The following is a 27,042-nucleotide window of genomic DNA, read 5'->3' as shown; positions in this document are numbered from 1 at the left end:
CAATGTTGTAAATATATGTTTTGTATTTATGTCAGTTTGTCTAAATGTATATTTTTGATTTTTGAAAGTATTGACGCCATCAATCCCTTTTGGGTAAAAGATGAAGATACGGTAAAGGTAATCTTACAAATAGTTGCTACATTATTTGTTATGCTTCTTAAGGATAATGTGGCGTCAACTTGCTGTGATGCCTGTGGTCTTTACTTTCTTTCATTATTTATTATTTAACAGCTGTTGCTGGATTGTTAAAATGTTTAGTCAACACTAATGAATCATAGTGAACACTACGTCATTATTTAGCTCACTTCTTCATTAGTTTGTAAATAAAACGTTATCAAAATATTCGTTCATGTAATGGTGCAAATATTTTACACAAAATAATTACCAATGTCACTAGAAGAAATCGGAGAAATGATCTATCATTAGTATGGCTTAGAACGGCGTTTTGTGTTAATTTTAAAGTCAGTAAAAAGGTGTACAGCTTATAAGCCATACTAATGATAGATAATAATTGATAAAAAAGCCACTTTTAGGGTTATGTTATATTTTATTGTTGTTTGAAACAATCTAAAATCACTTAAAAACAACTTGCAAAGCGGACGAAGACTGTTGCATTGTTGTGGCAGACTTAAGCCGCATGCCTCGGTATGCAATGCAACTAACCTCTAGTGGTCACGTATCACTAAAGCTGCCATACCTAAGTTAATATTCGTTCAATCTTAAAAAATAAGATGGCGATCGATTTGTGATTAAATTGCCTTAAAAGGGTTTTCTTGTAATATTTTTGTAAAATCAACGGTTTTTGAATTATTTCAGAAAGAAAATTTGAAATGGCCGCCATTTTAGATTGGCTCAATTTATAAACCTCATACTTTGTGCAAAGATTAGCCTTACCTATCACCACTTACGTACCAAGTTTCAAGTGAATCGCTTAAGGAGTTTGAAAGTTAGGGGTTCATTTGTGAAAATCACATACCGACAGACAGCCGCAAAACGAGACTCCGTCGACCCATGTTTATAAATTAAAATATTCTTGTATTAACTCAAGGAACAATCCTGTGAAGTTTTTCGATAGAGTTCACAGACACCCTGTTTATCAGCTGATCAGCTGTCGGATGCTGTTACATAGTTTGGATTAAGTGTAGGGAATGGAATCGCTTCCCCTCAAACCACCTAAATTTTGCGAACGGAGTATAGGTATGTAATGTGGTCCTGACCACAAACGTTAGCCATAGTGGATCGTTTGTTACATGGCTACATCACTGACCACTGCTAGTATGGTTTTGCTTTATTACTCCCCGAACAGCTGATTTGAACACCAGTTTAACCATCAGCTGATCAACAAAGCTCCAGGGGCAGTTTTGTCCATCCGACCACATCCGACATCCGTTAGCTAGCTGTGGTTGAATTTGTAATCATCCCTTGAGCGAAAATCTAAACCTAACTTTACCAATAATGTTCACTTTCGATGCTTTAGTTTGTTCGTTTACTTTTGTGTGTAATTTACACTTAAGTGTAAATTACAGTATTCCTGTATTCTTAAGATAAATACAATCTTAAATATATATAATGTCTAAAGTTGTATATACTTAGTCCTCTCCTTTTTATGCAATATGTGTAAGCCTTTTATAGGTAAAATAAGGTACATGCGAAGAGAATCCTTATATATTATTAGGCTCTTATTTTTTAATAATTGATTTAATAATATTTTTTTAATAATACGTGAAGGTGATTTCTACGAAAAACTACTCCTCCGTTAATAATGGACGGATTTTTACAACCGATGTGTCAAAATTAAGTATTTTTGTGAAGACGCCCCCTTTCACCAATTCCTGTTACAAGAGTCCTCGGGCTTTCACCCCACAGGCCATCAAAATCCCAATGTATTTCTTATGAAGAAAAGATTTTGTTTACTTAAACAAACGAGTAATTTGTATTGATTGCACCTGTTCAAAGTAAACACATGATTTAAAGAAGAGCGTTCGTTTTCAGAGTGAGTTCGTTTTCAGTTTCGATAACTGGAGTGGAGTGATTGATTACACTATCTAAATTATGACTGTTATTCGTTTTTAAGTTACGCTTGTAATAATTAGCAATTGCTCGATTTCGAGCAACAGGTGCACTAGTCTTCTCTAAATAGAGGAAAGTAACATGATCACATGATTACATTTTTAACGACATTTTTGTAAAGATATAAACAGGATGTTTTTAAAACGCAAATCCATTTAAAAATACTGTCAGACTCGTCTTAGTTACAAAAAAAGCTTATAGTCCCTGTTTTTTTACTTCATTAAAGATCACCTTATATGTATTGTTGCATAGTTATCTATGCGGTTATGTGTGATTGGGAAGTTATTTTAAATAAGACCCAACATAGCGTTTTACCAAACTCGAAGGTTTTTAAGGTTACGTTAATAATAAATCATGAGTTTTTTTTACCAAGAAATGTTTAAAACTAAGTTTCCATGTGTGATTCCAACTCAACTATTAATTACATGTGCAAATTTATGGAAACCATAGCGGGGTAAACAAAAAAGTAAACCTAATTTTAAGAAATGGTTAGCAAATTTGATCCTAAAAATTTAAATATTGGAACCTAGCAGTTAACACTGGGTACAGTTTAAACACTATGTCAACTCTGTGCACACCACTATATTATGTATGCGATGAGATATTTTCAAAGTCTCCGTTTTATACTCAATTAAACAAATAATAGGATTATGACGATTTCTTTGTCCCAGAACCTCCATCTTTTGTTTCTTTCTGCATCGGTATACAGGGCATGTCTGTTTCTGGCATTCCTGCAAAATAAAAATATTCTCTCAAATAACAATTAAAGACATATGACTTCTATTAAATATTTTAAGTTATAAAAATACGCCAGCCACGGAAAACCTCAAACTAAGCGAATTTCCATTTGCCTGCATTGAATTTTAATTACATCTATTTAAAGGTCAATTACCTAGGTTTTTTGATACAAGGAGGCCAATAAAGTGTTTTTTGTAAAATATTAATAGCTTGGAATAAAATAATTGAATTTGCCAAGTTTGAGCAAAATATTTCCATTACCATTACCATTATATTTAGAAACCCCTGGTCTATGAACCAGGAGAACAAAGACTTTGGAATGACGCATTGATTATAAATCAGCAATTTTTCAAGCCATATTTAGAATTTTACATTCCTGCTGCCATTATTATGTATAACTTGGATAGGTGCCTGCCACAAACCACCATGGAATTAGTAGCTAGAACTATTTATATTTGTTAAAAAGACAAAAAAGAAAAAAATGTAATGTTTGTTAAGTTTTTGTGAATCAATTGGACCTCGCCGACAAGTTTTGCAAGCTTGGCGAGGCCAAGATTTTTTATTATCACAAATAAATATATTTGAATTTAGAATTTTTTTTTTTAATTAACAATAAAACTGAATGTTTTATAACATTCTCCATAAGAATAACATAAGAATTGTTATCCAAAGCATTGTTGTTTGTTGTGGTCCAATAACCATACAACAAAACTTTAGTATACTAGATTATTTGTTTTTAAGCTTTTTAAAACGGTCTAGGGAGGAATTGGGAAATTTTGTGTTTTGAGTGTCAAAGATAAGAAACCCCAATTTTTACCCCGTAAAACCCAGTTCCCATCGTCCGATCACGCTGATTCGCGAACTCATTCACGTTTATCCCGGCTTACCTTCAAACCAAATTTCATCAAAATCGGGCAATAATTACTCAATTTTTCGCTTTTACGGACGTGTATATATATATACATAAATCTGAACGAATAGTGTATGGCCTATACGGATATCAAAATTAAATAGTATATCGGTCCCGGGTCCAGGTACAGAAATGAGCTAATAATTAAAATGGTTAAACAAAATCTAGTTTGAATAGGCATTTACGGCCGTTAGATGATTTGTGAACATAAAGGCTGTTTGGATGTTTGTGTTTCATAAGGCTTATTTAAGCTTGAGAATTTATGTTGGGATATGTTGCGTACTACCTGCTTATCATTGTAAAATGAACTATGTAACTGAAACATTTGTTATAATCTTATTACACGATGTTTTTATTTCAATAATAATAATGACTATTTTTTTGGATTTTTTCACATTACTTCAAGCTAAACCTAGGGGTTGAGGCATTATCACTTGGATCTATTGGTGATTTGGCGGGATTTGAACCCAGGACCTCGGGGATCGACCACTAGATCAGCTCGCTCCACAAGTAAACCTATTATTATAGCCTCGTCTAATACTACTACGGCGTTGGTGTGTGGCAACGTCGCACCGGTCGGCTGATAGCCATGGTGATACCAGTAATAACAAAGAATTAACATAAATGTTGAACAGAAGCTCCATTAGGCCGGGACTGCGGCGTTGCCACTTCCGTCGTCAACTGATACCCTGAATCTTTAAATATTGATAAAACTACACACATCCACATTCCCCACGTTAAAGTTGTCACCAGTTTTTGCAAATACATTATGGTTACCCAAATTTAGAAAAAACCATCTCACCACTATCAAAGCTCCAGGTGCCGAAGCCTTCCGGTGTGCAGTTATCATCTATATACCCCTCCTCAACAGCTTTCTTGAGGGCCTCCGCCAGTATCAAACCTCTTGTTCTCTCCTGTTCTTCGCAATTAGAATAACACATTGCTTCATAATCCCGCCATAACTGTTTCAATTCCCTATATTTAGTCTCAATCTGATCCTCGGTAAATTTAGGTTTTTCAAATGCTTTCTCCTGTAGAAGAATAGGATTACTCCAAAAGTTGACACATTGACGGGATTAGTTCTAGGTTTAAAAACTACTATTTCGATACGGGATTCTATGTCTGTCTGACTTTTGACGAAAGCAAATTATTTAATCTTACTGAAATAACCTTCAGGTTTTATCAAAATAATCACAAGACTTCCCAGATATAATTATTATAACTCGACAACAGATGTATGCTAGTACCAGTGTCTAAGGACTTTTACAGAATACTTAAAGGGTTAGTGTTAAAAGGGGAGAAAAATAACGATATAGTTTTAATTATTTGTCCCACTTTATACTATTGGTTAACACAAATATGGCACTACATACACTAGTTGTGTTTCTTGCATCTTCAATAACTGTATACAAAACTATTTAATACAATTTTAACTGAAATTCTTTTTGTGTGTGATATTGCAAAATTTATAAGTATTGGCTACATTCTACAAATAAATTCCTCACAAATAAGGGACAGTGCTCTCAAAGATGCCTCTGAATTTGGCTACTATATTTACAGAGGTTGGTGGCCTCTTTAATTTTGAATTCGGTCTTCTACTTAGCAAATACTAAATACACTTGGCCTGTGTGTGTGGACCGTATAAAGCAAATGTAGCGATAAGCCAGTACAGTTTATTAATAAACTGTAATAGTGTATTTCAAGGGGTTAATCAACATGTGAACCTACGACATCGTTTTTCTTTGAATCACAGATCGTCGCTCTTCAAAGTGAGCTAACGAATCGAGGAACCCTTTTTAAGTAAAAAAAAGATTGAAAATTTTAAAAACAATATTCTACAACGAATTTCTACAGGCTACTTACATCACAGGGCAGTTTAGCTGGATCGTCAAACAGACCTATGTTGAACCAGGCATACCCTTTTGTACATGGCATATCATCAACAGAAGGCAAATACTGCTTTTCCAACCACCCTTTTCTAACCTCCAGCATTAATTCATACTTCTTTTTTCTTACTTCTTCATGGCAAGCTTCCACTTTTTCATTGGACTTCCAGAAACCCCAACATCTAAAAGTATTATGATATTTTGGATTAAGGTTAAACATGTAAATTGTCAGTGCTGGATTCAGCTTGGTCGGTCAATAGAACTAGGCTTGGCTTCCAGGTTGGAATTTAATACGTGAATTTAAAGTTTTAGTAATTTAACATGGGCCTTATAGGTTTTTTGGTTACCGTGACATTATTTGCAGGATAACAATAAAAATGTAAACAAAAGAGCCGAAACACGTGTTTATCAAAAAATCACCTAATCTAGCATATTACAAATAGAGAACAAAAGGAAAATACCCCCGCCGCAGCAAACCTGCAGACTAAGCGAATTTCAACTTGTCTGATTACATTATTACTAAAATATTTCCATGAATAAGACATATTTAGGCTATTCCCAATTTAAATAACATTAGATTTAACGAGTGCTTAGGTTTGCTGCTACGGGGAAGGTAAAAAGTGTTTTTGGCCATACATCAATAGTATAGGATAAACTAAATAAATTTGCCAAATTTTACCAACATATATCCATAAACAAGTAAACTACAACAGTTTTCATTTTCTCCTTAAGAATAACATGGCAATTTAAAATTACACTATTTTTGAATTTTCTCCGTGACCGTTAGGCATACAACAGCGCTTCAATATACTAAATTATTTCTTTTTTTAAGCTCTACAAAATGGTTTGAAAAGAAATTGCAATTTTCTTTGTTTTCAGGGTAAAAAATGGGAAAACCCCATTTTTATCCCATAAAACCCCCCATAAAACCCCGTTCCCATGGTCCGATTATGCTGGTTCGCGAACTCGTTCGAATAAACGTAGGTTTACACGTTTGTACCAAATTTCATCAAAATCGGATCATTTTTGCTCGAGTTATCGCGCTAACGGACACACACACACATATATATATATATATATATATATATATATATATATATATATATATATATATATATATATGTGAATTTGAACGGATGGTGTTTTTGGCCTCTAGGGACCTCAAAATGAAAAATTATATCGGTCCCGGGCCCAGGTCTTACCATGAGTACTACTATTGTAATAGCTTATTCCCTATATGGGAAATTCGCTAAAAAACATTCACATTAAAACCGTTGAGCATAATTTAATACAAAATGAATAACCTATTAGTTAAATGCACCGTTGACTTAGATATTTATATTTAGATATATTTCGATATTCCAAATAGGCATCCCATGATGTAAACCGGATGTAAGATTAACTTTGGATACTGCAAATAGGCATTCCATATTTATGTGAACCAAATATACCATTGACTTTAGATAATGCAAGTATACATCCCACGTGGACTAGATTTACTATTGACTTTAAATACTTCAAATAGACATTCATTTATATAAAACAGACGAAGCATTGATTTCGGAAAAGTTTTAGATTAAAATGCTTGCTTAAATTTGATGCAAGCAGGTAACTTGTTTTAAGAGTTATTTTTTGTAAAAGAATCTTGAAAACAAAACAACAAGATGTATAACATAATGTAGTAGTCAGAGGAGCCAACCAAACACTAATATAGAAAGAGAACTAGTTTTAATTTGAGTCCTACGGATTTAGTGCATAACTGAAACAATGTCATGCCTAGTTAGATCATATGCAGTTTATCCCAGCTTTCATCATTGTATGTTTTATCCCCTAATAATAAAACTTATCCTATACAAAACTAAGCTGTGGGTATTTACCCCATGAAACTAGGTTCAGTTTCTTTATAAAGGCGTTGAACTTTGTGGTACCATTGGAGCGCCTCTTCGTCGCGATTGCAGTAATACCCCTGTACAGCTGCTAGTATAATTATTACCTGCAACTGTTGCACTTTTTTAAAGCAAATAACGGAGAGCTTATGGTTTTTAAAATTGAGAGGTTAATACTGATAAAATTTAATACCCTCGTAATAAAATACCATAACACACTTGAGATATAAACGTAATCTTAGCTGCAGATATTTCATTATGCTAAGAGTCGGAAAATAGAAGTGATAGTACTAGCTTTGAACAAGATCCAAAGACTTACCGTCTAAATAAGTTACTTGTGGTATGTTATAGGAGATTGTATACGGCCTTTAGTTGTATTTACCATAACGTTTGCCTAAAACTTGAAAAGTTTAATAGTAAACAGAGAATAGACAGTACTAACCTTGTATGTAAGCAAAGAAGGTATTAAACGTCTTATAGTCATAGGTAACCAATTAAACCAATTTATTGTACCTTCAATCCAATTTTCAATGATGATACTGATAAGAACATGCTTTAAAATCTTTCTTTACAAAAATAATTACTCTATAAACTTAATTTTAGTTATTTGGATTGCAATACTTATCTGCAAGAGATTTAAGAATCTTCAAAGCACTTTTACAATTCTTACTATCTCTATTCAAAAGAAATTAATACAAAAGTTTGTCAAAATTATTTGTAAACATGTTTAAATGCAATTATGTCGAATTTTTGATTACTGTATTTATGTTTCCTGATGCAATCAATCAAACAAACAATCATTGTCTGGTCTATTATGAATGAGCTGTTACTTTCAGAAACTGTTATAAATGAATGAGAATAATTATTAATTGTTTTTGCTGGTAAACAAAAATTATTATACTGTATATCATATAAAACTGCGGGTATCCCATTAGCTTTCAATGTGTATTTACGAACAGAAAATATAAGTACGGCTCAATTTTCTAACTATCGAATACAAATTTTGCATTACAATTAAATTATTTGACTATAATAAATCTAACAATTGGGAAATAAAATAGTTTTAAATTAAAAACGAAAAAAGAAAATGATGAGTGATTAAAACTTGTAATTTATGTGTTCAATTTTCTTTAATACTATAATATCTTTTATATAAATTGACAGTAAATATAATTAGTTATTTATTAAAAATAGTTTTCATAAACTACTTTTAGTGTAACAAGGTAAATATGCTTTAAAATTTGCAGTGAAACTAAAGACTTAAAAAAAATAAAAATAACATAAAACCAAGATGATTTTGTCACAAGATGATCCTTTGCACAAATAGAAAAGTAATGTTACATCAATAAAAAACTATGGAAATTAAAATAATAACTTACAGTCACTACTAGATGAGCAGGCATTGTGTGTTCCTCTTGCACTACTTCTGTGCTATTGTTAGGACAGGTGTTGTCTCTGATGCATATGTTATAGATCTTTTCAAAATATCAGCTTATTTACCTTGTTCCAAGTTTCACGTGCCAATCAAAAATATAGAAGAAAAAGTGATACGAAATAAGTTGAAATCACCTATGGTATTGTTATTTTTTCTTACATTCGACATGCTCTGTACTATGTTAAATGAAATTATTGTTAATGTATTTTGTCGGATATACATGTTTATTGCATAGGTTAATTATTATCTATATGGTATTGTATTATAACTTATGTTATATTAAAAATCCATTTTGTGATATTGCACTGTTATAAAAGAATGTAAAAACTCTAAGTCACGAAATAAAAGTTGTTTTCATTTTAATGATAACCTTTAAAACGACTTCCAGCATGTAAACAAAAAATTTTATTTCATTCAAAATATTTTTCTTACATTTAAAAAATTCGTTCTCTTATCTCTAATGACTAAATACTACAATATAATCCAAACAGATTTATTGGTATAAGGATTGTATAGTATAATTATTATAATAGATATCCTCATTGCTCTGCATGTAGCATGTCACGCTGTGTAAATCTGTCTGTGCAATTTAATAGATAATTTGCCGATCGATTTCTCAATTAAAATTAATAGAGGAAATCAAATATTAATCTTTGTCTGTAGTGCAATAATGTGATCAGACTTGGCAAACTGTTGAGGTTATATGTTGTTCAATAAACATAACAGAATGTTTGTCTGGATATAGCCTCGGAATTTGAAAATTTAAACACATGATTTCACAGCAGACAAATAAGTTCATTGTCAAAGATAATTTACTATAGCTACATCTAGTTAAAATCCAACTGTACTTATAATATGTATTTAACTTTTTTGTGACAAAATATGTTAAAAGAATTTTAACTTATGAAAAAATATTGAAAACATTTATTCGTAGTGATTGGTGCCCTTAAATTACACTTTTTTGAAAGGGGGATCTGAGTTTATTATTCTTCATTGAAGTATTTTCAGAACTGAATCTGTATAGTGCACAAACGTAATCTAATTAAAAATTTATTGACTCATGTATTCAGTAATTACTTTCAGAAAGGTTTTATTGGAATGAAAACTTACTAAACTCTCGTCAAATTAGTATTCTACTTTAAGTGGTTGGTATCGTTATTCAGAATCAACCTTTCTGGCTGCACAAGTCAACTAAGATTTCACATAGATTTAAAACAACAAAAATTCAATTACGTCTTTACTCTGATGACTTGGAAATTTTAATCTAAATCACCATCAGATTGGGTAGAGTTTCAAGCATTATTAGTATAATAAATTCATCTAGCATCATTTTTAGCGAATTTCCCATATAGGGAATAAGCTATTACCGTAGGTCTCATGGTAAGACCTAGAACTGGGACCGATTTACTTTTTTTCGTTTTGAGGTCCCCATAGCTCAAAACCACCCTCCATTCAAATTCATAGATACAAATATATAAATATATATGCGTGTCTGTTAACACGATAACTCGCGCAAAAACTATCCGATTGTGATGCCAGCATATCGAACGATGGGACGTGGGTTTATGGGGGGTTTAATGCGGTAAAAATTTATTTTTCCCATTTTCGACCCTAAAAACACATTTTTTCATTTTTTTTCAAACCATTCTGTAGATCTTAAAAAATGAGTTTGTACATTGAAGCGTTGTTGTACGCCTGAAGGTCACGGAGATAATAAAAACAATTTGAAATTTAAAATGATCATGTTATTCTCATGAAAATTAAACAAACAGTTGTAGTTGGCTTGTTAATCGATGTATTTTAATCAAATTTGGCTATTTTTATTTCATAGTAAGATATCAACATTTCATTAAAAAACACACCTCAATACCTTCCCTGTAGCAGCAAAACTAAGTATTATTTTGTTAGAAATCCAGCCAGGTAAATGGAAATTCGTTAAATTTATATATGAATAGTATCTGTAAGCTATTTTCTTTCTTAATAATTTGTTTAAACAATTACTAGCTACAGGCGTCGTCCTGTAATCCAGCTACTAGGAGGTCACGAATTGTGGATAATTATAGGGATGCACTGTGGATGCGATGCTACCTGGTGTGGATTAACGTCCGCACTAGTGAGTACTACGACTATCCGCAGTACTATCCTAAATAATTAGACCAATTCGTTAATTACGAGGGAAAAATGTGGTTCGGATTCCACAATAAACTGTAGGTCCCTTAGTTGCCATTAGCTGTATGGGCTATTAATTAACAGCTGTGTCTAAGGAACATGTCGGCCTTAGTCACTAACAAGACTACAAGATCGCGCCACTCATCCTACACTCATCCTTCACTCATATTTGGGTTAAAATACGCACATAGTGGCGTCCCCATCTTAAATAATTGATAATTGATAATTGATACATTGTAAGGAATCAACAGTAAAAAAATCATAACAAGTTAGCAATGCACGATGCTCTTTTTGCAGAATGCATGATGTCCACGTGTGAATTCAATGCAGACTATATACAGCCGGTACACCTGTTTCTTCTCTTCATTTCTTATTTACAACCATAAAAGCCTTTGCTCGAGATCGAATGAGCTCTTTACAATTTTAGAGCGCACACCTTTGGCACACTGTGTATCTCAAATATAAATAGTGATCATCAAGTAAATCTAAAATTGCTGATTCGGCAGTCAACAATTAAACAAATATAAATTAAAAAATTAATGTTATTCTTAGGATGAAGAAGAACACTGTTGTAATTTACTTACTTATGGATATATATTGATAGAAATCTAATGCATGTTTGTACATGATGCGTTGCCAAACCATTCATCCGATCACCATAAAACTTATGGAAGTTGATATAAAGTGTGTTTATTAGGTCTTGAAATAAATCTGTATTTTTTGAACCGAAATAGATAGAAATATTCTGTTTGTGGCGTTGATTGTTGTTAACAAAGGTTCCGCAATTTTTTACATCAAAATATTTGTTTACCCCCTAACAGGGTGGGGGGTCGGTGGTGACTTATTTCTTTCAAATAGCAACCCCTATTGAGTGATGCCTCATTTTGAAGGATTTGTCAAAAGAAACACAATGATGCAAACCCGAGGTGGATATCTCACCCCTGTGTGTTTGTAGTCCTGGTCAGCTGGCAAAATTCTTTGATTCCTTTTAAATATGAATACTCATAAGGTCAACATGGGAAACTCTAGGGCAACTAGGGCGGAGCCCGAAAGTATTTTTGAGATTAGAATATGTCTATATGTTCATCGGGAATGTGAGCTATCATCATACCAAATTTCAACCCAATCCGTCCAGTGGTTAACGCGTGATTGAACTTCAAACAAACAATCAAACAATCAAACAATCAAACAAACAAACAATCAAACAAACAAACAAACAAACAAACAAACAAACAAACAAACAAACAAACAAACAAACAAACAAACACACACACAAACATTCACATTTATAATATTAGTAAGATAAGGGCGTATGCTAATATTTTCAGGGGTCCAACTACAGTACAAGGATATTATGGCTAAATTACCAACAAGGTTCGTTAAAATTGTGGAAAAGAGGAAAACCCGGTAAATTGGTTTCTGTAATTATCCTTTACAAATTGGTAAAGTCAGTAAATTGAGGAAGTAGATTTATACCAGGAAAATTTCTGGGTAAATTCAATAAGTTTTGCAATTTATTGAAACCCAACACAGTCCCTAATTGGTATTTTCATATAGGTAAATGATTCTTTGAAGTAGTTGAATACTTTGTTTTAAAGTTAAATTACACTAAAATTGTATCGTAAACACAGTACAATAGAAATCTTGATTTTTTACTTTTTTGAATTTAAGTTTTTGATTAAAATAGTTATTTTTATTTTATTACTAGCTGGCCCGACAGACGTCGTCCTGTCCTATTGTGGTTTTATGTCACATGCTCGTTCATTTTCAAGATGAGCTCGTTCGCATGGCTCAATAACGTCTTGGTTGAAGTTCGTTCGCTACGCTCACTCACCTTTAGGTTGGAACTCGTTCGCTGGGCTCACTTGCCTTCAGGTTAGCTCGTTCGCTACGCTAACTCGCCTCCAGGTCGAAGTTCGTTCGCTACGCTCACTCACCTTTTGGTTGCAAATTAGCTGTTCTCATAATTAAAAAAAATATAGTGCTGCACCCTGTTGGTAAACCTATTAACTTTTTGAACATCACAGAATCAGATAGTTTAGTTGAACCAGCTGTTAAGATTCTTTAATTCCATTTAAATATGAGTACCTACTCATAAGGTTAAGGCGGGGACACACTTGTCATACACTCTTCCGATCCTACTACGATCCGATTTGCGGGATTCCAGAAGGATCGGTGCGGGATCGGAGAGGATGAACACACATGTCATACACGCTTCCGACCCATGCCCGATTTCCTCCACCGGTCGATCAACACTTGCCTGTCTGATTTGTAAACTACGTGCAGAAGGTGGTAAACATGCTCAAAAACTTTGGACTTCGGGATTCAGCCATGATGGCGGTTTGTCTAGACGACGAGGAAAAAAGTCAGACATCTCTGAAGGGCAGTGGAAAACGAAGAATTTGGGTTCATTCTGTATGGAAAGAAAGTTAGGTGGTTTACTTAAGTGTCCATCTTATATATTAAGCACATTGGGTTTTCTCTCTCGAGTTCGTTTGGCTCTTCTACCCGTCCGATTTTCATGATCGAGGTCTCAAATTGAAGGTATGCACGCACAGATTTCACATCAAGCATCGGCATATATTTATCTTAAACCATTATTCTTAAATCTTAAGAATAAAGGTGATTTTTAAGAAACAACCCATCCTGCATCCGACAAACGAATAGACTGCAGTGTCGGTGCGTGATCGGAACCAAAATCGGAGTAGGATCGGAGTATGACATGACGCGTGTCGGAGAGGTGTGAACAACCGCGTTCAATGTTATGTACCATTCCCCTCTCCGACAGTCGTACCGCAGTATGATCGGAGTCGGATCGGAAGGGTGTATGACAAGTGTGTCCCCGCCTTAACATGGGAAACTCCAGAGCCACTGGGGCGGAGCCCTTTTGACGGATCTGCACCAAACTTCACACAAACCATCCTTGAATAATGCTTAATAATGCCTGAAAGTTTCATTACAATCTGTAGACCGTTTTTAAAGTCCATAAAGGACAAACATACAAACAAACATACATTGGATTTTATATACATAGATTTTTTGGGGGAGTGGCATAGTCCTGTCCTGTATTATAACCAAAGATATCTCTTTTTCGAACTCATAGCTAATAATTCAAAATATGCTAGTTAATGATTAAGTACAAAAACGGCATGCTCACAATGAAATTAGGAACTTGTAGACATGAAATTGAGTAACACAATTACAAAAAAATCAATATTAATGGGAGTTTAAATCTAAAATGTGTGATAGTTGAGAAACAAAAGTAGGTAAATGTCATGAAACCGATCGATATCTTTAAGAATACTAAATTAAACAACTCATGTAGTTACTACAGATTGATCTTGCTAAAACATGACCACAACTACCATATACATTTTACTTACAATATTCACGAATAGGAAGAGATCAGTATTTGTTATTATTTTAATTGCTTCATAAAGCTTTTAATGCGCTAAATGTGTACACAAGCTTAATGAGAGTACCAAGTACAATTAGCATTTGTTTTCCTCATAGTTTATTCTTGTGGAATTTAGGTTTTTACCTGGTTCTTTATAAGATATGCAAGAGGTTTTGTTCAAATCAATCTTTAAATCACTGAACTGCTCGATATCAGATGAATCATCTTCAAGAGACGATGAAGATGAAAAGGTAGAGACTTCTGAAGTAGTATCATCTAAATCAAATTCTTCTAAAGTTGTTGTAGTCAATTTTGAGGGTGTTGGTACTTTGGTTGTAATTTTACTAAGGAAGGTTTTTTGTGTTTTATTTTTGCTTCTTTTCACATCAGCAAACGGTGTCACGTTTCCGTTTCCATCCTTGCTGGTTTGTTTATTATGTCTCTCACTGTTTTTTTGGACGGCCCTCGCTTGGATTTTGTGAAAGGGGATTGCCGAAGGTCCATTATACAACATGCTTACATTATTTATAGTGTTAGTCAAATAGTTTTGGTCCAATAGTCCGTTAAAAGGGTCCGGCTCGAAAGCTAAATCCTGGTCATACACTGGAAACCCAACGTTTGCATTCGGACTTTTTTCTATCCATAGTCCTTTGCTATGAAAACTTTCTTCATTGCTGTCCGTATTGTTAGAGTCTACTTCACGTTGTTCTTTAAATTCATTTTTCCCATCAACATTGGTAGCTTTAACTTTATCCTTGAGTTTCACACCATCTATTTCAAGTTCCTTTGTAGCTTTACCTATTTCTGAATTCAGGGATTCGCCAGCCTTTATTATGACAGAGAACCCATAATCATTGCTAGGGTTTGGTTTATGCACAATCCTTGGAGGTTGTTGTATGTCGTAGAATTGTTTTTGTTCATGTGACGATGGTTTTTTGTTGTTGCCAGAACGCTGATCATTGTGAGCTAATTTCTTACTTGGATGCTGCTTATCGTAAACCAGTTGAGCCTCATATGAATGTTGTTTCTCCTCATTTGCCAAAGGTTGCTTCAAAATTTCGTCCCTTTCTTGCTGGAAACCTACTGGGTCTTCATGCTGCAAGTTACTTGAAACTCTACTGGAAGTTGATTTTTCTTTCACACCTTCTTTCAAGCAGCACTTTTGATTTCGTATCATCTGTGCAACCTGGAACAATTTAAAGGTTGGTACCACGAAAACAAGAAAAGACCAAAGTTTTTTTCTAGTATTCGTGGTTGGTAGGCCTACTAACAGCTTCAATTACGCTCCTTTCACACTACTGTACATGGTTACAGCGACAGGAGGAAACCGAGCCGTATTGCAGCCGTAAACCGCCACTAAACCACTTGCGCATGGAGCATGTAGTTAACTGCAAGCTTTCATACTTCACGGTTTTTAATCGAACGGGAGCCCGCAAGCAAGTTCAAATAGATCAGCTGTTGCCAATATTTATCGTTTAAAATCTTTTTTGTCTCTAATTTTTTATTTGCAACTATTAAAAAAAAGAACCAATGCGTTGTTGAGACTTGTTTATCATTATTAAAAAATGTTGTCCGCATGGACAAAAACCAATAAATATATATTGCTTAAAGTAGATAATAGCTTTGTAATCATGAAATATACTGTTCTTAAATTCAAAGTAAAAAATCTGATTGAATATTTTAACGAATTTAGATTGTATTTTAACCCAATAAGTCATGCAAAGATATGGAAAGGGAACTAGGAAGAGGTTTAACCAAGCAAGAATACTTTGCAAGAACTATCTATGGGGTTTGGATTGGGTTGCTTACTACATAATCACAATTTTAATTGTTCAAAGGAATTTTACTGTTTCTTTCAATTTTTCCTCAATATGTTTTACCAAGATTAAGATTTAAAGATAAAAAATAGCTGATAATATATTATAATGTATGGAGCTCATGTAAACATTGCTATCATAAATTGTATTTTATAAAAGTACTACCATTTGAGATAGGGATGTTACCTAGGTGTGTATTTTAACCCAAATATGAGTAAAGGTTGAGTGTAGAATGAAGTGTAGCTTTGTTACCGACTTGATCCCTTACTTGTTTGTTACTTGGCTTTGATACTGTTTCTTTAGCCAGGATTTTGTCTAATAATAAGGAAAAGCTGGGTCGAACCATCAAAAAGCTATTGACTTTTCTCAGGATCGAGCTGGCCTTCTCAGGATGACCAGCCAATCACTATAACCCACTCAGCTACGCATACTCTTAAATCTCTGTTCTATGAAACCTACATTGGTTTGGAAAAGAGGAAATTTGAATTTAAATATTACATTGAGTTGGATTACACATTTTGCTGCTGGACTAAGATCAGCTGATTCCTCTGAATCATTTATTGAAAGTCAATTACTAGATACAATAAACAAGGCGTAATAAGCCTTCCTCGAGACAGTGTATGAACAAATTACTGAGTCGTATTAGAAATACTTAATTCACCTGATCTCCAATAGTAAAAGGGTTAATCTTCTTGATGGTATTAAGAGCTTCGTTGCTCAATCCGTGGCTCTCTACGGATTTTTGACGATCAGATCTTTCTATTCGTTGAAAAGAGTCGAATCTTTGCACGTCTCCTTTTCCATCTGTTTCTTTTCTGAGCCTATTTGAGGTCTGACTGTGGTCTGTAAAAGTGTTAGCTTCTTCTTCTTCTTCACTATTGCCATTACCGTTAACAATTATCGATGCTCTTAGTGGTCTTCCAACAACTGCATTTACAGGGTTGCTATTGGTACTTTTGACTTGTTTGCCCAATTCATTCTTTGTATGATCATTCCTTGACTGTGCTACTGGAATATTTTCTTTTGCTTCTTCATTAATCGGTTTGTAGTACTGGATTTTCTCTACGTCATCCCCATATTCATTAACTAAACGTTTATTTACTCCTATGTTCTTCATAGGTGGACAGCGTTGGTTTTCCAACTCATATTTGTCTTGTTTCATAGATTTTTCGTTTTCGCTGGTTTTCTCTAGAACACAGAAATACCGATGAACACAATTTATTGTAATTCAAAACAAAAATAATATAAGCAAGCTATGCATAAATTAACTGTATGATAACTCAAGGAAAACTTTTCTGTTAAAGAAAACAGTTACTGTATAACATTTTAGTGGGAAGACTCCTTTCAATATGATAAATCAAAAAGGTGAAAGCTTGTTGATTGATTACGCCCTTTTTCTATGAATGTGATTATTTCAAGACTAATATGATAACTAACTTACTTGACATTTATCTACTAAGTATATTTAATACATTTCTAATTTTTTTAGGGTTCTATCATTGACTATATAACACTACTAGTAGATCTGACAACACTACTAGTAGATCTGACAACACTACTAGTAGTGTTATATAGTCAATGGTTCTATGTACCTAAGCCAACTCCATAAATTATTGCATGCAAGTACATCAAACTAGACTCAATAACCTATTATTCGAAATGTATTCATTGCACCTTGAATCGAGTATTTTATAAGCTGACTATGCATTGATATTCCGAAGAGTTTGACTTTATTCCTTATAAAAACCACACAATATAAGCTTAATACCCCCGCCGCAGCAAACCTGCAGACTAAGCGAATTTCCATTTGACTGATTGGATTTACACTGAAATGTCTACTTAAAAATATAACATTTATTCTTGATTTAATTAAATAGAATTAGTTTAACAAGTACTTAGGTTTGCTGCATCAGGGAGGGTAAAACTGTTTTTTTTTTGTAAAATGTGAATAGTTAGTAAGAAATAAAAACATTTTCCAAATTTGATCAAAATATGTTCACAAACAAGCAAACTACAACAGTTTACTTATTCTCCATAAGAATAACATGGGAATTTTAAATTTACAATGTTTTGGAATTTTCTCCGTAACCATTAGGGGCATAATAACGCTTCAATATACTAAATTATTTGTTTTTTTAAGCTCTACAAAATGGTTTGGAAAAAAATTGCTAAATTTTATGTTTTTTGGGTCAAAAATGGGAAAAACCTATTTTTACCCCATAAAACCCCCCGTAAACCCCCGTTCCCATGGTCCGATCATGCTGGATCGCGAACTCGTTCGAATAAACGTACGTTTACACGTTTGTACCAAATGTCATCAAAATCGGATCATTTTTGCTCGAGTTATCGTGCTCACGGACACACACACATATATATATATATATATATATATATATGAATTTGAACGGATGGTGTTTTTTGCCTCTAGGGACCTCAAAACGAAAAAAAAATCGGTCCCGCGTCCAGGTCTTACCATGAGTACTACGGTAATAGCTTATTCCCTATATAGGAAATTCGCTAAAAGCTACTATGAGATGAAACTGCCTTGAGACTGAGGCGTCCATCGATCTCCGGGAATGAAATTAATGACCCAGACCTAAGATACAACCGTTTCTAGTCAACAAGCCTATCATCGATTATTTGTTCGCCCACCTCGTTATTGATATTTTTGTGGATTTTCTTTTGCTCCTTTTAACTGTTAAATTTAATATTACTAACATGACACAATGTTCCTCCCGATAGTTGAAGACAAGTATGCTAATCTCACAAACCTCTGACGTTCTTTCTTTAATAAAATGATAAATGAATGTTGAACCTAGACAAAAATGGCAATTGCCAACCCCTACGATAAAGCTAACCCCATAAGGAATAATCAACTGTTCCGTTGATATTGATATGTTCCACTGATTTCATAACATAACATTTTCTAAGTTCACTAAAGCATAGATCATTAATATTTCATTTTGTTTAAACTTTTAAAAAGCTTACCATTCAGTGGAAAATCAAATAAATCACAAAATAATGTTAACATTTCATTTGGACTAATTTACTAAATGCTTATAATACAAACAAACAGATGTTTCATTAAAAATATTGTAAAATATACTACCTGGTCATATCGTGAACAAATCTGGGGAGGGAACTTTAAAGGCCTCTGGGGCTGAGCCCCAAGGGAATTTGCCTCATTTCTCTTTTGATGACTCATCTACAGACCAAGAGCCTTCTTTAGACAGCTCTACCGAGTTTCTACACCCAGCCGTTCTCTTAAACTAGTTAGTGAAAAATAAAAATGAGGTGGTGTATGTATGTATGTATGTATGTATGTATGGACGCCTGTCACGAGTAAAATACCAAACCGTTACAGCCAAAATTAAGCACAACGACGGATCGCATATCTAAGAATTGTTTAGGCCTATTTACTTCCCTGAACTCCTCTCGGGCCACTCCCCTTGGATGTCCAAAGGTTTGAGTTGAGGTTTTCAAAAAATTGAATATTAATTGGTCCCCATGGAAGTATGAGAAAACCCATAATGTTTACCTCTCGTTGACATTTCAATGTAAACAATCAGAACTGTCAAATGCACGTCAAAATGCACGCGAGAAAATGTCAAATGCTTATCTCACAATTAATTTCATACAGCTGGTCAAAACAAATCCTTATATATAATTCTGTAAGACAACATTTTTGTCAGAAAATTGTGGACCTCTGGTAAGTCGCAGAAAAGTGGTAGGGGTCTTAAATTAAAGGTCTTGACCCCAGGGCCTCGGGGAAGATAGCAGAATTCCCATAAAGTTACCAGAAAACGAGATATAACGTAAAATATCCACCATAAGAAAAGCATGGGGATTGAAAAACGTCTGCATTCTAATCAGCTGTTACTTATTTATTTGCTATGTTTAAATTTATTCCGAAAGTCAATGTTGTTAAACAATGTTTTGAAATGAATAATGTATTTGTTTAATTTTTTGGTTTTCCGTTTTTATTATGAGTGAAGTAACTAGATGGGTAGGGGAAGACGTGGAAGAGTATCCAGGAATTGAACTGACACAAGAAATGCTGAAAGAGAACGTAATTTAAGGCCTAACTATGAAAGAAATGCACAAGCTGGTTTACAACCTTCAGATGAAGGCTGGAAAATTAGTTGAGTGTTGTTTCTCACAATCTTGGTCCTCTTAACAGCACTTGCATGTGCATGCATTGTGGCGCACTTACTTCGCAGAGGAGGCCACAAGTAAAAATTTCAACTCATGTTGCCACAATGGACTCATTAACATGCCACAACCCCACGAACCAAAAGAACAGTTTTTACATGATTCTAGTTTCATAAAAAACATAAGGCAATACAACAGTGCAATGGCTTTTGCGTCGCTTTCCGCTACACAAAAAGAGATTCTGGGAAATGGGCCTTGCTGTTTTAAAATTTAGGGACAAATTCGTAGACATATTTCTGACTTACTACCGCGAAATGGGGAGTTGCCTTCATATGGACAATTGTATTTCATTGACTCATCAGAAGCAACTAATATATGACTCCAACGGAAGGAAAACCAAGATATAAGACAAGAAACACTATACCAATCAATCACTATACCATTGATGTTACACTGTTAATTTCAAGCATCATAACATTTATAATTTTAAAAACATATTTCAAGTTTTTGTATTTTTATATATAGTTTATTTTTATTATAGTCTAAGTTAGGGGCTATGGCCCCTACAGGTCACTAGTTTTAGTTTAGTGTTTTAGTTTTTTAGAGATTAGGTTTTTATTTTCAAGAAGTCTAGCAGTCGGCGGTAACATTCTAGTCAAGTTTTTGGTATAATACCATTTGCTTAACGTAACAGATGTAAACTTTCAGCGATTGTGACACAAATTCAGCATTTGGATAAAAATTAAATTGCATGCGTAGGGTTGGTTTTTTATACTATGTGTAATGCTATAATCAATAATAAGATCATTTATTCGGCAAGAGTATAACCAATTATTTAAATATACATGGTAATACTAGATGAACTAATTTATTTTTAGGGCAGTCTTTAAAATCTTGGGTTTGTTTTAGTGCAATATAATTTGTTTGCACTAACAGCTGGATGGTTATAAATAGTATATTTCATCACTAGGGCCTAAATTGACTCTTTTTGACTTGAGGTTAAGATTTACGATCGAGGCGAAGCCGAGGTCCGAGGATGAGCGAGGGTTAAAAAGTCACTTTTTGGCCGGGTGGTAAACTATATTTTTCGTCACAAAACAAAGCTAGAAAACGAAATAATTTTGATGTAAAGATAACCTCTCAAAACGACTTCCAGCTTGTTTTCAATTCTGCTAATGCAAATAAGCAGCTGTTTACTAGTGATTCAATTATTTCGTCTATTACGTATGTATACCATCGATATGTCGAGAAATCGAACAACAGTAGGCTAAAACCTCACCTAATAAATCAATCGATCAATCGATAAAAAATTTCGATCAATACCATTACCACAATCGAAATTTACAACTGTTTACAACAGCTGATTTTTACTCCCTAGAGACTAAAAATAATTTTTACTCTCGCAACATTAGACCCGCAACGCATGCATTAAAAACGGCTGTTTTTGCTGCAGTATGACGAAAAATATTTTATAGAACTATGAGGTTATTTTATTTAGTATATGGATTTGCCATTGATTATAGAAAATAAGTAAGATTAGTAGAGATGAGTATACCATAGAGATAAGTAAGACATTTGCGTATACAAATCCAGGCTCTGTCCAAGAGCCTTTAAAGACAAGCCTACGCAAATTATTTTACTGCTCGACTTTTGAAGGAAAGAATAGTAAAATAACAATGTTTACATGTTTTGATTCATCTTGGCAGATTTTTTTACAACAAATTTTCGACTGCTTAAACTTGTTTGAATTAGGCCTGAAAATATTGATGTTATCAAACAAAGAGATCAAGGATGACCACGATAAAATATTGGGGAAAGCCATCCTAAGTTTAACCCGTCGTTTAAAGTTAAACTAGGTAAACTAAAAACTAAACTAGATAAACTCGTTAAAGGTAAACTAGATTTAGTGAAAGCGGCCCTTCATATTAGAATTGCAAAATTTATATAAACCACGTTTATTTTTATCATTTGTTTGCTGATTTTTTTAAATTTTGAGTTATCTAACTTTTCATACAGGAGATCTATGGAACACAATGATAAATATCCTATTTAGCTTCTCTTCCCGTTACGGAGCATGGGTATGGTGGCTAGTGTTAACTTTAAAACTGAATTTATATTTCTCTAGGTCTGCTATTCGTGGCTAAACGTCCACTTTAGGGATTTTCTAACCTAACTCTCTAACCTCATTGAATGTGATTTATTTGACTTTTTATACAATCTTACAATCAAAAAAGCTCATTCAAATTAAGAATTATGTTACCTGTGTCTTTGAACTTTGAAGATGGAGATTCAAGATTTACGTTTAGAGAGACCTCTGGGTTCGAGACCGGCAACTGAAATTATAAGTACTGTAATTGCATCAGTCAGATACCCTACTAGTCAAGCCTAAACAGGTATCATAATGATTAACTATCATTAACAACTGTTTGTATTAGCCTAATTTAATATCGTAGTCTATTTCATATAGCCTATACTATGCTTGCACTATTTTAATCCTTATTCCATTGATCTACTTCTATTGAATTAGTAAAAAATCTATGATAAAACATTCTTTTAGAACGCCTTAAAAGTTTAATCAGCATGTAGTAGAGTAATTGTTTAATTAATAAAACTAATTATTTCAGATGTTTATTACTTATACAAAATAATTACGTTTGGTTTTATGTTGATAATGCAAAAATAGACTGTGCCATTACAAAAATAATAAGTAAGTAACGGTAGAAAATTCAACAATGGATAATGTAAAGAATCCTTCATAATAATGTCTACTTTATAAAACAAATCCGTGGGAAAATCAAACGTGCGTGTAATTACCCTCTAATGTAGTTTGTATCATAGCAAATGTTGCCTGAAGTTGTTTGTAGACAGGTAGGTTAAGTGGCAATTACCTAATGCGTATCTCATACTCTAATTGCTATTCAATGTAATTAGTACGGTATTTTTATTTGAGCTTGCGTAAAGTATTTCACCAATAAATAATACAAACCACATTTCGTTTATATCAGGATAGTTACGATAAAAGGCCACATATAACGTAGCTACCACTAACACAGTAAGTATTGTAACTTTAAATACGTTTAATCTTTTGACCTGAGTGTCATAGTTTTTTTTTTACTTATAATTAATCTGATACTGGTGACTTAGGACTATTCTAACCTATTTGTTTAAGACAATAAATGATCGTTATTACAAAATACCTTCATAGTTAGAGGGTACTTACTGGAGATTGAAGGCTGAAAAGATTCAACATGAGTAGCAATAAGCTCAACTTCTTCAGCTGTAGAACCATTGACTGGAGTAATCTTCCAAGCCATTCACCTAAGAGAAATAGCTACAATTAAAGAAAAAATGGGAGACTGTGAGCTAATAATATTACTGGGTACAGTACTGCAAAGAACCTTCGATATATCATCGGATAAGTATTAATTCATATTGATCGTATTGGATATACTTTCATGGAAAAGAAATATCGACTTCTCTAGTGAATACGAATATTTAAAGCCAAATGAGATTTAAGAAGACTCTTTCATAATGTGCTGCAGTGGTTAGATTATTTTAGTTTCGTACAGTTGGGTTTAGTTTATGATTTTAACACCAAAGTTCTTTATAACATAAAAAGTGGAAGTTTTGTGTAATATTTAGAGACAAATTTACAGAGACGTATATTTTTCGTGGTTTTTTATGAATTTAGAAAAAGGTAAATTTTGTAAATTATTTTTTGATTGTAAACTAAACCGAACTAAACTAACCTAACTACTCCTAAACGTCACAGTCCAATGTAAAAGAGTGGGAGGCGGCCCTCTTTATGAAAAGAACCAATGCAGAAAATTAGTATTTACAGTTAATGTTTATATTGAAATAAAATATTTTTACTTATTTTTATATCGACTTAATATTTCATCCGATAAAATATCGTAGGTTCTATGCAGAACCGTGCCCACACTATTCTAAAAGAAAATTATTCTGGACCCATTTGTGTCAACAAACGATTGGTGGTTAATGTAAAAGAACCAGGATAACATCAACATTAAAATTTATTCAAATAAACTCACCTCAGTAATAAAATTGATTTTGAGATATTTTCTTCCATGAAAAGAATTAATAAGGACTGATAATACCACTAAAGTTCAGCAATATGATTATTTAAAAAAAGTAAACAATAAAGGTAAATATTTACTAAGGGGTTGAAAATTTTATTTAGTTGACATACGTGAATTTTTCAGGTGATAAATATTTAAACACATGTTTTTGGATATGAAACATTCTAAACTACGTTACAGGGTTGATTACGCAAGCAAATATGAGTGATGTCATAGGAACGAAAATTTAAACTAAATGTTTCAATTGTATGTTTTGGGTACATCATTAAGTGGTTTTGACAAGCACCCTGGATAATTTATTTTGATTGTTTTGCCCCTTTAGGTTGACGCATTCAAAGTGATGCAGCGAGTTCTATGCAGTTATTCTTTCAAAAGCAATGACACTGATAAAATGTAAACACATGTGTTCAGCTAAAAACTGTGAGGTTTTGAACATCTGTACAAGCTACAGACGTAAACCGCATAACGTTCATGGTTGAAAAGGCTTCTGAAAACTAGAATGAATGCATCTCAAATGCAAATGTAAATGGAACACCAGCTGAGAGAGGAATATATTAGTCTACACATTAAACACTATAGTTTCCTGGTATAATGTTTTTTCTTCCACAATATATTATACTCTTGTATTGCCGTAGAAAAACATACTCCCTTAGTAGATTTATCATCCTTATGGAAGACAATTTTAATATTTATTACGTCCGATGCACTGTTTTGCTTACTATATGTTTCTTGTTATTTATGTAATTTTACCTACGACCGTTTTGTAAACTAGCTGTTTCGGTTCAGTTCTTAGAATTGAAAAGATCCACTTAACAACATTGGTGACTTACTTAACAACATTGGTTTTTTACTTAACAACACGGGTCACGGACCAATGATTGAGAGAAAAGAAGTAAAATTGTAATGTTTCAAACTTCAGTTAATCAGCTGTTCAGGTTAATTTAATTTTTGAGTGGCAGTGTTTGGTACAATCATAGACTAACCAACACAAGTAGACTTCTCATCCCATTGTAAATTTTGAAGCACGTTTTTCGTGTCTAGTTCATGTACGTGACACAAAGGCGCTAGTGTCGATGAAACTTTGTTTCAATTATTTTAGGGTTAATTTCTTGATTTCTGCTTTACTGTTTGGTTATATAACTAGGGGACAAGTTATTGTTTATGATTAGATCGTATTATTTGGTTAAACGAGGTTTTAAATGGCTGTAATAACGGGAAACAAATTGTAAACAAAACACGACCTCTACATAAACCGTACATGAACTAACAATAAAATTGTCTTCAGCTGTTCCATAAGGATGAGAAATCTACTAAGGGAGTATGTTTTATCTATGGTACAATGTTTCGTTGCATCATTGTCAGTGGCAATGAGAGGTTATAAACGAACACATAACCTCTTTTAGAAGTTATATTTATGTAGTGTTTTTTTTTTTTTTTTTTTTTTTTTTTTTTTTTTTTTGTAACTTAACACTTTCATAGGTAAAGTAGTATACGCAACTTGCGTAAATAGTGTTAACGACACTATCTTTACTCAATCGTTGCGTAAACTACTAGGCTATATAACCTCGTTTAGACAAATAAAACGATCTTACTTTAGGCAATAACTCTTTAGGCAAATAATGATAATAAGCCTAAAATAATGGAAAAAAATTTCGACGACACTAGCGATCAGTGTCACCAACATGAACTAGATACGAAAAGCGAGCTTTAGACATTAACAATGGGATGAGAAGTGTACTTGTGTTGGTTAGTCTATGTTTAACTCATTTTATCCTGATTATCTATACTATTATAAAAAAGAGGTGGTTGCTGTATGTGTGTATGTATGTGTATGTATGTATGTGTATGGGAAAAGTAAACTCGAAAAATACTGGTCGGATTGGGCTGAAATTTGGCATGATGATAGCTCACATTCCCGATTAACATATAGGCATATTCTTATTTCAAAAATCCTTTCCGGCTCCGCCACAGTGGCTCTGGAGTTTCCCATGTTAACCTTATGAGAATTATTGAATCTTAACAGCTGTTTCAATTAAACAAGTTGGTTCTGTTCTATGATGTTCAATAGCATTAAAGTTACAAGGATTACCAACAGGGTGCAGCACTATTATTTCTTTTACATTTATGACAACAGCTAATTTGCAACCAAAAGGTGAGTGAGCGTAGCGAACGAACTTCAACCTGGAGGCGAGTTAGCGTAGCGAACGAGCTAACCTGAAGGCAAGTGAGCGCAGCGAACGAGCTCCAACCTAAAGGTGAGTGAGCGTAGCGAACGAGCTCCAACCTAAAGGTGAGTGAGCGTAGCGAACAAACTTCAACCAGGACGTGATTGAGCCATGCGAACGAGATAATCTTGAAAATTAAGAAGTTAAACGGGGCAAAGCCCGCGGGTTACAGCTAGTAATGATATAAAAGGAACCTGAAGTAACTTTAAATCGGAAAATGGTTATGAAAAGTAGACTTTTAGTATTATTTAAGGACG

General features: G+C 33.5%; 2 protein-coding genes across 2 annotated transcripts; both read right to left on the bottom strand.

Moving 5' to 3' along the window:
* Nucleotides 1–2,632: 2,632 nt before the first annotated feature.
* Nucleotides 2,633–8,921, bottom strand: LOC128990755 (uncharacterized). The gene is made up of 5 exons (XM_054413313.1): nt 8,870–8,921; nt 7,482–7,597; nt 5,582–5,786; nt 4,521–4,749; nt 2,633–2,801 (listed from the first exon to the last, which is right to left on the bottom strand). The coding sequence occupies exons 1-5, from the start codon at nt 8,891–8,893 to the stop codon at nt 2,719–2,721; spliced, it is 657 nt and encodes a 218-aa protein (XP_054269288.1). The 5' UTR covers nt 8,894–8,921; the 3' UTR covers nt 2,633–2,718.
* A 5,584-nt stretch (nt 8,922–14,505) lies between these two features.
* Nucleotides 14,506–24,596, bottom strand: LOC128990344 (uncharacterized). The gene is made up of 5 exons (XM_054412685.1): nt 24,513–24,596; nt 23,681–23,778; nt 22,721–22,793; nt 16,970–17,496; nt 14,506–15,677 (listed from the first exon to the last, which is right to left on the bottom strand). The coding sequence occupies exons 2-5, from the start codon at nt 23,747–23,749 to the stop codon at nt 14,586–14,588; spliced, it is 1,761 nt and encodes a 586-aa protein (XP_054268660.1). The 5' UTR covers nt 23,750–23,778; nt 24,513–24,596; the 3' UTR covers nt 14,506–14,585.
* Between the last annotated feature and the right edge of the window lie 2,446 nt (nt 24,597–27,042).

Source organism: Macrosteles quadrilineatus, unplaced genomic scaffold, assembly GCF_028750875.1.
Source record: "Macrosteles quadrilineatus isolate MER2022 unplaced genomic scaffold, UCM_ALF_1.0 Scaffold_3__2_contigs__length_128488019, whole genome shotgun sequence".
Classification (NCBI taxonomy): Eukaryota; Metazoa; Arthropoda; class Insecta; order Hemiptera; family Cicadellidae; genus Macrosteles; species Macrosteles quadrilineatus.
The sequence above is the reverse complement of the archived record's forward strand: the minus strand, read 5'-3'. Positions and strand labels throughout refer to the sequence as shown.

Coding starts and splice junctions, on each gene's coding strand:
- LOC128990344 (XM_054412685.1), bottom strand. CDS start 23,749: ATGGTTCTACAGCTGAAGAAGTTGAGCTTATTGCTACTCATGTTGAAT. Junction 22,794..23,680: donor TTTTCAGCCTTCAATCTCCA/GTAAGTACCCTC, acceptor TTATAATTTCAG/TTGCCGGTCTCGAACCCAGA. Junction 15,678..16,969: donor CTTTTACTATTGGAGATCAG/GTGAATTAAGTA, acceptor AAATTGTTCCAG/GTTGCACAGATGATACGAAA.
- LOC128990755 (XM_054413313.1), bottom strand. CDS start 8,893: ATGCCTGCTCATCTAGTAGTGACT. Junction 5,787..7,481: donor ACTGAACCTAGTTTCATGGG/GTAAATACCCAC, acceptor TAATACTTTTAG/ATGTTGGGGTTTCTGGAAGT. Junction 2,802..4,520: donor CACCTGGAGCTTTGATAGTG/GTGAGATGGTTT, acceptor TTTATTTTGCAG/GAATGCCAGAAACAGACATG.